At 42.2% G+C, this 12,405-nt stretch overlaps 2 protein-coding genes across 2 annotated transcripts in view; one reads left to right on the forward strand and one right to left on the reverse strand.

Annotated features, from left to right (window-relative positions):
* Positions 1 to 8,647, reverse strand: part of LOC308135501 (telomerase protein component 1-like) — a 29,428-nt gene extending 20,781 nt beyond the window's left edge. Inside the window, exons 1-12 of the mRNA XM_080503526.1 lie at positions 8,444 to 8,647; positions 5,291 to 5,805; positions 4,980 to 5,180; positions 4,415 to 4,564; positions 3,461 to 3,625; positions 3,241 to 3,378; positions 3,027 to 3,098; positions 2,644 to 2,768; positions 2,181 to 2,338; positions 1,763 to 1,872; positions 1,488 to 1,566; positions 825 to 1,017 (exon numbers count right to left, since the gene is read on the reverse strand). Coding sequence (XP_080359652.1) covers positions 825 to 1,017; positions 1,488 to 1,566; positions 1,763 to 1,872; positions 2,181 to 2,338; positions 2,644 to 2,768; positions 3,027 to 3,098; positions 3,241 to 3,378; positions 3,461 to 3,625; positions 4,415 to 4,564; positions 4,980 to 5,180; positions 5,291 to 5,803 — 1,904 coding nt within the window. The 5' untranslated portion in view covers positions 5,804 to 5,805; positions 8,444 to 8,647. The remainder of the gene's footprint in view (positions 1 to 824; positions 1,018 to 1,487; positions 1,567 to 1,762; positions 1,873 to 2,180; positions 2,339 to 2,643; positions 2,769 to 3,026; positions 3,099 to 3,240; positions 3,379 to 3,460; positions 3,626 to 4,414; positions 4,565 to 4,979; positions 5,181 to 5,290; positions 5,806 to 8,443) is intronic.
* A 140-nt stretch (positions 8,648 to 8,787) lies between these two features.
* LOC308135502 (uncharacterized protein) lies at positions 8,788 to 11,172 on the forward strand. The gene has a single exon (XM_080503527.1). It carries the CDS (start codon positions 9,189 to 9,191, stop codon positions 9,714 to 9,716), a length of 528 nt encoding a protein of 175 aa, XP_080359653.1. The 5' UTR covers positions 8,788 to 9,188; the 3' UTR covers positions 9,717 to 11,172.
* Positions 11,173 to 12,405: the final 1,233 nt, after the last annotated feature.

Raw genomic sequence — 12,405 nt, forward strand, 5'->3', positions numbered from 1 at the left:
AGTTGGTCCCATTTCCCACAGAACACAACACCCAGAGAGCCGCACACCCACATGCGCCACAGTCCAACTCACCCATGCACACACACACATACATTGTCACTCACAAAATCACTAGGATATTATGGTGAGTAATGTCAAAGAAGCACGCCAGAGAAAAAGCTTTTAATTTAAAACAGACGTGTACACCAGTCTTTAATTTTGACACTCCGACAGGCAGACCATGCCAGGATGACACTACACACAAAACCTTCTTCACTGCTGGTTGCCAACTTACAACTATTAAACTAAACTACATGAACTAAGCAACAAAAACATAACACAATTATTACCAACACTACAAACCTAATATAACCCCCAATAATTATATTTAAAACACGACAAACAGAAACTACCATAATGCATTGCAGCTATCAGCTCCTTTATTGCTACACATTATTAAAATGGAGGATATATGTGGGAGATCTGGGATTTTTAGAACCATGAGTGTGAGCGGTGTGGCTTTCAATGTCCCTTAGTTGTGTAATTCACTAGAATTTGCCGTCACTCTCAACAAGTCCACAATGAACCCTTAAATTTTCTTTATACCACATAAACCTGTGATATATATCTTGGCAGTGAAGTGGTTTGTTGAGATGTTTTTGCGTCACATTACATGAATACCACTTTGGAATCCTTTAATTTATTTTATGTACTACTCTTCCGTTTTCATTTCCAGCCATGGCTGAGTAGACCCCATGTTACTAAACCAGCTGTTAATTTTTCTACTGTAAATTACTGTTGGTGTTGTCTTCTTTAAAAAACATGAAAACACATTTAAAGCACACCTTGCTTTCTGTAGCTGGGCCTTCTTTTGCTTGTACAGTCGATAGACAAAAGGCACGCCAAGCGCCACCTTCAGCCTGCTTCTGTTCGTCGTCTCCCACTGCATACGGTTGAAGCGATTGCTCTTGGGGATCTTCTTCACGATGCCCCGCAGAATCTTGTCAGTGCTGACCATCTCATGCTGGGTTGCAGTGGCTAAAAAAAATAATAATAATATTGTTGTTCATAAATGAAAATGAGTAGCATTTACATTTTTGAAGCAAAGTCTTAATTTATGTAATTTTTCATTTCGAATGTATGATTGAAGCACTAGCAGCTGAAACGAAACTAGCCAGGGAGGAGATCTGTTCAAGGACGAGCCCGAGAACACTGGAGACTGTAGAAAAAACTGTAACCAGGAAACATCTGATAAGTTCGGCCTAGTTACACACTCCCACTAGACTCCGTGTCTCCATGTCTAATTACAAGTATTTAAAAATGTAAACAACAGCTGTTCAGAAAAGACATGAATTAAATTTTCTAAGATAAAGATAAACATATCAGTTAATAACATATGATATGCAATAATGACAAATGTGTGACATATTGTGAAAGCCCTAAAAGGCATACATATAAGATTCCTTGATGTGAGTGTGAATTGATCAGCTCTTGTTGATGTATCTCACCAACTGGGAGAAGCTCCAACATGACTTTATAGGCCGAGAGGAACCTGAAAGGAAACTGCCGACTTTCGATGACCGCTTTCTGCAAAAGCCACAAAGATCAAAACAACTTAATTTACTAAATCATGATTGAAACAAGTGCACCGGGTTAGCCAACAACACTGGTGTGTGTGTGTGTGTGTGTGTGTGTGTGTGTGTGTGTGTGTGTGTGTGTGTGTGTGTGTGTGTGTGTGTGTGTGAGAACAATAGGTCATCCATTTATCGATTCTCCATCAGACCTTGTCAGTCAGCCTCTTCAGGATCTTGCTGTGATGTTGCTCGCTGATGCCTGCATGGATCATGTTCCTCAGGTTCCTCAGCATGGCCATGAATGGAAGAGACTTACTATCTGTACAGCAAAGGAATTACCATCACTGCGCGCACATACACATGTGTAGGTGTGCGTGTGTGTAGGTACACATGTGTACCTACACACACACACACGTACATGAATAAACACTTTGAGGTACACCATCTTGTACTGGATTTGAATGAATAGTTTCCAGGTGTTGTTTCTCCAATAAGACGGCAATCAGTATAGACAAAAAAACATTTAAAGCGTTTTTGTGTTGTTGGGTTTTTTTTTACAAGTAAATGAGATATGATAATGACACCGTTATCAGTCAGTTTGAAAGAGTTCGGAGTTGCACTACAGACCTATGAGCTTCTCCCAGGTCGCAGCTTTGTTGCCTTCCAGACTGACCAGCCGTTCCCACGTCTGCGGCTCCTGGAGCTTAATTCGCTGCCCGGCCTTGTCCGGATCCCACTCACCCTTTAATCCACTGCGGTTGAACGCTCTCTGATCACTGGGATACCTTTTAAGAAAAGCACTAGTCATTTCAAAAACTATACCGAAGAGAAGCGAATTTTTGCTATTGTCAATATAAAACACTGGGTCAAGCATTACTAAAAAAGTAATACTAAAACCATTACTAAAAGCGTCACAGAAGATTTTTATTTTTCTGGTGAGATGTGTGCTTTCCTTTCTTTATCAGTTATGATCATGACCGTTAAATTAAAGTGTGTCAGGCTCCGCCCAAAATTCACCAGAGTGATTGAGAAATATTAAAACCATGTAGTGGCCTCACATCCACAATCCATTGGTATACGTGTGTCTTACTTTTTTCCCAGAATGGCCATAACGTGGTGAGCTGGTTCTTTGATGTGAAGCCTCTTTATCAGCTTCTTTAGACTGAACTCGTTTTGCTTTTTATCCACTTGGACTTTTTTTTCTTCGAGCTGCAACTATGCACATAGACACACAAGTGTTAGTTTGCTTTCAGCACAGAAAACCAAAATAAAAAAAGGGTAAAACATCTATTGTAAAAAATATTAATTTTATGAGGTGTTCCATTATTTTGCTGGGTCTTTAAAAAAAAAAAAATCAAAATTCATATCCATGGGAGCATCTGAGAACCACATTTATAGGACTTTTTTTTTTTTTTAAATAAGCAAAACATTTTAAATATTCGCAATAAATCAAGTGCATGCATATTGACTTACAAACTTCTTCAGGATGGTTTCATCTGATCTCAGCTTCCGCGACCACTGTTTCAGCTGCTGGCTACTTGGTTTCTAGGAATCACAGACACATTTACAAGGACAAATTATTTAATAACATGAGCAACAGAAACCAGCAAAATGTAAAACTGTGCGAACAAGAATTGCACCCATTACACAATTAGGTCTGATTAATTAAATATCACAGTGTCTGTACCTTCCCCTTGGGCTTGTTTCGGTTGTGTTTACAGCGATGTTTGCGTGTATTGTATTTAGCCAGCTGATACTCGCTGAATTGCTTGAACTTGTCGGCCATTGCCTTCTTCAGGCACGCCGGCAGGGAGTGTTTGAAGCACTGAAATCAGGCAATGACATGGTTCATACGAAGTCAAAGCGCCAGGATTCAACATCTACAGTAGACGTTCCCTGAAACTTACCATTGTGTAGATTCTGACCACTTCCAGCCAATCGGAGGGCAGCTGCACGGCAGCACAGAAATATCTGCGGACATGCGACTTGGTTTCGGGGAGACTGGCGGCCAGAGCCAGTAAGAAGTTTGCAGTGATACGGACGTTTAACTTCTGTCGGGTGTACAACGCCACCTGGACAGAAAACAGAGAAAACACACCAAGGTGGAATCATTAAAACGAGTCCTTTTCTACTTTGATATGAAACTGATGTTCAAATGCAACACATGAAACAATGTCACTACCAAATATGGTGTTACTACAACTGTAGTTCATAGTAAACAAAATATGAAATTCTGAGTATAGTTCTAATTATCTAATTTTACATGCACATACTAAAAAAATTTTTTAATGCTTTTATAATCAAGTTTGATCTTTGCAAAGTCTTTTTTTCTGGAGCGGCACTAAACTGAAACCGTCGTTAGTGTGAACTCAGATACAAACTGACCTTGTGGGAAGACGAGTACTATGCAGTGTATTGCTTGATTTTAAAGGTTGATCAATGGCGTAGTGGTCGGCACTCTCGCCTTGTCGTGAGAATTTCCCCAGGTAAAATACGGGATGGCTTCTTTGTCAAGTCTGCATGTTCTTCTTGACAGTGTTTGGTCTCTGGTCTTTATAGTCCAAAACATACACGTGTGGCTACCTGGTGACTCTAAATTGCCCACAAGTGTTTATATGTTTGGTGTAACCATCTTTCTGTGCCCTATTCAGCCCTCGCCCGGTCAGCAATTAAGGCAGCTCCAGAGACTAATATTAATATAACAGAGTGATTTTTCTGACACATTCTACCAAGTTAGTTTGTGGGTTGCTTTGTTTAATGGATTACCTAAAAAAAAAAAAATTGAAAGTTATTATAGTTCTAGAAATTGCAGGTTCCAATTCAACTTGACAGCAAGTCTTCAGCCAAAAACCGATACAAACCTTGAGAATAAACTCTGGGTCTTTGGCAGAGATCTCCTTGACGAGCTTCAGGATCTTACACCAAACACTGTCCTTTGACTTCCACTTCTTCTGGCCAGGAGCTCCCGTGCTCAGAATCAGAGAGGAGCTCACCATGTTCAACAGAAGATACTGAGGACAACAAACAGAGATGCACCAAGTTCGTGTCATTTTAGTCAGCACACAGAAGTTTCAGTTAACTTTTTGAAATCAAGATTTTATTTTATGGCTTCTGCTGAAAAAAAAAAAATCTCTTCATACAGTATTTTCATCATGTGTGGAGTCTCTGCTTACGTCTGTTGTATAGTTTGTGTGTGGCAAGAATCTCAAAGGTGGTTGCCAAAATAACACTACATGGATTTGTTTATTCATTTGGATCAAATATGGGTTATACGTTCTTTTTTTTTTACATTGATGTGTAACATTATTCTCTATTTACATGATTAGAGCATGGTTGAATGCAGTTTAAGACGTAATTTTGTATTTTTTTTCTTTGATAAAGCAGATACACAGGCATGTATATTCCATGTGAAAAATTGTGTTTTACTTTTCGGTCCCGGAACTCCTCTTCAACGGTTTTATTTCCTCTATCAAACTCCGGAAATTCATCTTCCAAGTCCATCTCAATGTCCTCATAGCCGTCATCCTCCAAGTTTGTGTCAGAGGCCTGTAATGTCTCAGCTCCCAAAGCATCAGTCTCCTCCATCATGCTCTCTTCTTGAGACGACGTATCTTGTGTCTCAGAACACTGCCGGTGCACAAACCGTTAAGTTAAAACATGATCATCACTATGAAGTTATGGTTAATCTAAAACCTAAAATTATGATTTGTAAAATGATGACTAAGGATTTAACGCACCTCACTCGTTCCTTCAAAATCGGACACGACAGATACTTCCTCTCTCTCTTCTTCGCCATCAACCTTTTTCTTTTCTCTGCCCAGTGGTTGGGGGAGAAATGAAAAAGGGTGTGCAAAGCGATTGAGCAAAGCACCGCTGGCCGTGGTTGTCGCGAGCGGGGTGTCATTGGTGACGGGGGAGGTCAAGGGGAAGGAGGGACAAAGGGAACAGGCGGTCAAGAACTTGTTCTGGGTACTGAGGAGGGGTGAGGAGAGGGAGGATGCAAGTGCAGAGGAGGAGAGAAGAGACGATGAAGTCGAACACAGAGCAGAGGGTTGAAGAGACGGGCAAGATGTGGGCTGGACTGCCACATTTATGAGTGGAGAGAGGGACTCGGGCTTCATCGCTGAGGCCTGCGCCAAGTACTTATTCTCAAGGTTTGGAGGAGAATAGTTCGAAGACAGGCTTCTCCCACATGATGTGGCCTGTGGTTGCTGTCCAACATTTGGATGCTGCAAAGCCAACGCCTTCATCGCTGCAGGGGAAAAACATCAATCAGTGAGCCACTACACATATATCTGATAATCCTACACATGAGCAGGTATGAGGCTTTGCAAGTTCATCTGCATTCTTTCGACTGTTTGAACAAGTGTTGTGCCGTTTCAGGGCGTGTTGCAAAAGGGAGTAAAGTCTGCAAATAATCTAGAGCTGACAGCAGACCACAAAAAGAGGCATAGGGAAACTCGGGATATTGAAATGAACAAGATCAAGGAAGACACAAGACATTGATGTAGACCCACTAAAAACCCAGAACTCGGAAGTTACCAGAATACGTTTTTAACTGGTGTCAAGCCAGCCCCTACTTCAGAGAACACGATCAAGCCAGCCACAGCTCTGTTTAGCAGTGCGCCCATACACCATGCATTACCGTAAAGTATGCTCGAACGGATTTCAAAATAAAATTGGCATTGCTTTGAGCGAGATCTCCCACTCATTAAGTTTAATACAACAAAATGTATACTTCTGCTAATAATAACACAAAATAACAAACAAAATAAAACAATGCGCCATTAGTACAATCTATTAATGATTAAATATTAATAAAACTTACTGCCTGCAGAAGCAAAATAAGCTAAAAACTGCAGCCCATTTTAATCACTTCTTTCTGAATCATATTAAATGTAATCCTTCTGTTGCCATAAACCCATATTAATTCAGATTGATAGTAGACCAGTTCAGGATGTGACCTATCAAAATAATACCCCTCTGAAATAGTACCTTTTGGCTCCATTCCTTCCAAATTCAGATTGAATTTAAAAGGAAATTCCCTGTTAACATATACTAATTCCTTGTCAGACTGATAGTAGACAATCTCAGGATTTCACTGCCCAAGAATCTGCCTCATCTGATGTGGCATATCAAAATAAGAGCTCTTTGGAGTAGCACGTGTAGGCTTATTTTGCTACATTTCAGACAGATACGAAAATGAAATCTCCCATTATCATGAACCATGTCAGACTGATAGTAGATCAAGTCAGGATGTCACTCACAAAGTACCAGACCAATCTGATCAAAATAAGAGCCCTCTGATATGCCACACCTGGATTTCATTCTCTTGATCTTCAGACTGATATTAAAAGCAAATTTCCTGTTCATACACTCACTCCATGTCAAACCGATAGTTGACAACCTTTGGATGTCCCTCACAAAGTGCATGCCCAGTCTGACGTGGCCTATCAAAATAAGAGTCCTCTGAAATAGCACATCTCAGCTTCTCTAAATTCAGACTAATACAGAAAGGGACTTTCCTGCTATCATAAACCCATTCTATGTCAGACTGATAGTTACCTCAGATGTCACTCATTATGTACCAGCCCAACCTGGCGTGATATATCAAAATAAAGGCCCTATGAATTAGAATCAATCAATCAATCAATCAAGCTTTATTTATAAAGCACATTTAAAAAACCCAAAAGGTAACCAAAGTGCTGTACATCGAAAACATCAAATAAAATAAATAAAATAATTCAAAAGTTAATTCAAAAGCACAGAAGAGAAAGGCATAAAACATAGAAAACATGTAAAACAAACAAACAAGCTTACTACAAGTTATATGATGACAAACAAGATGAAAATAAATCAAGGTGTACTAAAAGCCAAAGAATAAAAGTGGGTTTTTAAAAGGGATTTGAAAACAGGGAGCGAGGAAGCCTGCCTGATGTTGATAGGCAGCTCATTCCAGAGTTTCGGAGCAGCGGCGGCAAATGATCTGTCTCCTCTGAGCTTCAGCCTCGTCTTAGGGACTGTCAGCAGCAGCTGATCGGCTGATCTCAGGGATCTTGGTGGACAGTAAGGCTGAAGCAGGTCTGAGAGACAATGGGGAACATCTGGACTCAACTGGATTAACTCCAAAATTCCTAGTTATCATGTCAGTCCACGTCACAGTGATAGTAGACCATCCCAAAATATCTTAATATCCCATCTCTGTTAATATTAAATATTTCTGATGTGTCATTTCAAAGTTAGAGAACTTTTAATATTGGACTATGACCAAACACTCAACATGGCAACTCCTGATTTCAAGATGGCTCAACTCCAAAATTCCTATTAATATTAGGATATTATTGTGTGTCATTTCAAAATAAAAGGCATTTGAAAGTTTGGATAAAAACTATAGGTTTATTATTCTATCGGTTAAACACACATAGGATGATAGCAGGCCTGGAGTGGCTAATAGAGAGGACCGGTCTGATGTTTGGGCTGCGAGGGCTGGTGAGGGCTCTCATTTACCGGAATGTCACTTTTATATTGAAATCCGTTTGCTCTACGCCGTTACGGTAATGCATGGTGTATGGGCGCACTGCTAAACAGAGGGGCGACTGACTTGACTGTTTTCCGAAGTGGCCTGGCGTGACACCAGTACATTACTGATACATTAAAATCCCAAGAGGGATACACGTTACACATAAAGTTTAGTCACGTGACAGTGCAATGTAAAGTGACGCAAAGGGTAAAGAGTAACTATGACGTTCATGAATTGCGTGCATGTCTGGCAAAATCAAGCAGAGGCCAGGATTTTTCTTTTTTTTAATGCACCTTGGATTGTTTTGCATCTTGGATTGTTTTGCGTAGGCGTGGTGGGACGAGGAACGAGCTGGACGCTTAAAACTCACCACAAACCTCCCCAAGTTCCCCTCCGCAGGAGTGCCGGAACTGTCAACAAACGCGTCCGCTGGAGTGCGATGTAGTCTTTCAACGTGCTGCAGAGTTATTATCGGTTTGTGAAACCCTGAAGGAAAATATGCGAGTTCGCCCACTTCCAGTAAACGACCTCACCGGAACAGCAGACCGACTTCTCGTCAGCCAACGAGACTCGCTTGTCTTAATGAGTAGAGGTTTGTTTTTTTTGTTTTTTTATATACTGTAATAACCATAACACACGCGCCTCTAACAATCTATCAAACGCCTGATCAAATATAGGAGTAATTTTTAAGTGCAGGGATGGAGTGAATAAAAAAACATTTTAAATTAAAAATGCACGATGATTAAATCGGATCACAGTATAATAAAACCCATTAAATTGCAGGGTAATTTTGGAAATCTATTACCGTAATAACTGGTGCGTGGCTCAAACAGGAAGTGTGCATACTCTATTTCCGCTGTAGCAGTGAAGCACAGGGCGAAAAAGAAAGGAAAATGTGGGGAGTAAGGACAAACTGAGGCCGGAAAGGAGAAAACGCAAGCGCAACAGTCCTCCTTTCAAACTTGATTCACCATCCTTCGTTGATATTTACAGTCCGACGCCGGATCTTTCGCGATTTGAGGGTCGTTTCGAGGTTACGCCGTCCCCTCGTTCGGTGGTGTTTAGCTCCGAGGAAGCATTTCGGCTAGCCAGCTGAGCCGAGTCGCCAGCCCGAGATGGGGACGAGAGCGAGCCGCATGCAGGATGACCCGGTCCCCTCTGCCTTCGGGAAAGACGGCCCCAAGCGGGATTCCTACCGGCGACCCCGCTGTACGAGGCCCACCAGTCTCGTCGTCGACTTCTCGGGGAGCTTCGAGGACACGGAGGCCAACCGGAGCCGTTCGGAGGAGGGCAGCGACTCGGACCTCGGGCAGCATGGGGCGAGCGCCGACGGCAGCCCCGCGGACCACCACAGCATCCCCTCCAGCATCAGCCAGGCGTCGCCTGCGGACGACAACAACAGCGAGGGGAAGCCCCAGGAGGACGGCAGCGTAAGCCCGGGGGCTCCCGTCGACGCGGAGCACCAGCCCAGAGAAGAGACAGGCCGCACGCCCCACCGCACGTTTTCCGAGCGGCTGCCCGGGAATCGCCACTCTTCCTCCCGAAGCGTTGGCGCACGATCCGCCCGGGTGCGGGGCACACACCAACGGCCAGTGTCGGAGGCGTGGATCGGTCTTTACCGTGAACAACCGCCACGGCAGTAAGTTCATATACTCGTACAATGCATCAGGAACTTTTAATTTTAAAAAGTTTTAAAATGTATTATTATTAGGGACCTCCCCAACGGCTGGGCCCTATGCCCAGCCAACGGCAGGTCCCTTTTGTAATTCGTCGTCGCCAACACTCATCCAGTCACTCCCATGACCCTGTCAGAGTGAAATTCTATATTGTTTTTGTAATGTTTATTATTAGATATTTTTGCACCTAAAAATTCGTCGATCGCCTCAGATTTGACCCCCTAAACAGGCTCAAAAATTCACCAACTTTAGCACGCTCGTCAAGACTCGCGAAAATGCGAAGTCTGTGTTAAAAAATCCCCACAAAGTCCAAAAATGGCTCTCTAGCGCCACGTAGAAATTTTCAATCGCCCGCCACGGTCCGTAGGAATGTCGTAGAGAAATGAGGCGAATACGAAATTTGTTCGTCTCCTCAAGACCTACAACTCACGCGCACTAACTTTTGACCTAACTCAAAGTGGACATTGCTCCAAATTATGTTCCACTGAGTGTTTGGGCTTCTTTTTGCACTTGGCAGCATGGCATAGGGTTTCCCTTGGGGTTGGGAAGGCTCTGAGGCATAATTTACAGAAATTGTGTATTTTCATCAATCTATGTTTCCTCTTTAAATGTCTCAGAACCTCACTTGTATTATTCATCCATATGCTGCACAATTTACACTCTTGTGGATTCATTGGAAGATGGAGTCCCACAGAGACAAACGTTGGAAGGCTATTGCCTTTCCTGGAGTTCAAAGTCCAATCTTTCTTGGGGCTAAAGAAGATCATAGCCTTCTCTCTTTCTTTGTGGAATAGCCTTCTTCTCAGTGTAACGCTCGGTCTTCCCTTCTTTGGTGACTCAGGAAGAGTCTCTGCCCCATCAATTAAGGACATGGACCTCTTCTTAATCCAGCCTTTAGGTGACATGTACGGTCCTCCATCGCTAAATGGGCACTTTCTTTTACGCCTACTCGCCATCATCGGTGTTCCCATTATTTCTGTGACACACATCAGAAGTACCGTATTTTCTGCCCTATAAGGCGCACCGGGTTATAAGGCGCACCTACATTGATTGACATAATTTACAACTTCATTCATATATAAGGCGCACCGCCCTATAAGGCGCATGGAACAGACCAGTGGTCAGCAACATTTATAGCTCAAAGCCATTATGTTACATTTTCCATTGCTTCTCACACCCAGAGAGGTGCACACACTTTATTTTGATAGTCCTACCTGCAGCCTATGCCAGTACCACACTACACACAAAACCTTCTTCACTACTGGTTGACAACTTACAACTACCGGTAATAATAATAATAATAATAAACTAAACTACATGAACTAAGCAACAAAAACACAACACAACACAATTATTACCGACACCACAAACCAAATATAACCCCCAATAATTGCATTTAAAACACCACAAACAGCTGCAATGAATTATGGGAGTTTCTATCGGCTGCACTGAGGAGCTCAGGTTGAATTTGTCGCTGCAAGGCATGATGTCCCATCATGCCTTGCAGCGACAAATTCATGTTTTGTGTTGTTGGAGGTTATTGTGGCTCGTTGTTGGGCTTGGTGTTGATTGTGTTTATGCTGTGTTTTTGTTCCCCAGTTTAGGGAGTAATTATTTCATCTACCGTATTTTCCGCCCTATAAGGCGCACCTAAATACCTCAAATTTTTTTAAAAGCTGCCAGTGCGCCTTATAGCCCGGTGCGCCTTATATATGGACGATTGTTCTACTCCAGGCTGTTATTTGACAGCTGAACAACTACAAGCTTTTATTTTGACAACTCTAACTTTGCAACCGGATCTTCAGTGCGGACGAGACTCCGCACAACACCTTAATCACTCATGGTTGCACACCAACGTTCTAACAAACCAAAATAAACTAGATGAAATAATTACTCCCTAAACTGGGGAACAAAAACACAGCATAAACACAATCAACACCAAGCCCAACAACGAGCCACAATAACCTCCAACAACACAAAACATGAATTTGTCGCTGCAAGGCATGATGGGACATCATGCCTTGCAGCGACGAATTCAAACTGAGCTCCTCAGTGCAGCCGATAGAAACTCCCATAATTCATTGCAGCTGTTTGTGGTGTTTTAAATGCAATTATTGGGGGTTATATTTGGTTTGTGGTGTCGGTAATAATTGTGTTGTGTTGTGTTTTTGTTGCTTAGTTCATGTAGTTTAGTTTATTATTATTATTATTATTACCGGTAGTTGTAAGTTGTCAACCAGTAGTGAAGAAGGTTTTGTGTGTAGTCTGGTACTGGCATAGGCTGCAGGTAGGACTATCAAAATAAAGCGTGTGCACCTCTCTGGGTGTTAGAAGCAATGGAAAATGTAACTTAATGGCTTTGAGCTATAAATGTTGCTGTCCACTGGTCTGTTCCGTGCGCCTTATAGGGCGGTGCGCCTTATATATGAATGAAGTTGTAAATTATGTCAATCAATGTAGGTGCGCCTTATAACCCGGTGCGCCTTATAGGGCAGAAAATACGGTAGTTTATTTTGGTTTGTTAGAACGTTGGTGTGCAACCATGAGTGATTAAGGTGTTGTGCGGAGTCTGGTCCGCACTGAAGATCCGGTTGCAAAGTTAGAGTTGTCAAAATTAAAGCTTCTAGTTGTTCAGCTGTCAAATAGCAGCCTGGAG

The sequence above is a fragment of the Blennius ocellaris genome, assembly GCF_963422515.1.
Source record: "Blennius ocellaris genome assembly, chromosome: 10".
Lineage (NCBI taxonomy): Eukaryota > Metazoa > Chordata > Actinopteri > Blenniiformes > Blenniidae > Blennius > Blennius ocellaris.

What these genes read in the sequence shown, in the direction of transcription:
- LOC308135502 (XM_080503527.1), top strand. Translation starts at nt 9,189, where the DNA reads ATGGGGACGAGAGCGAGCCGCATGCAGGATGACCCGGTCCCCTCTGCC.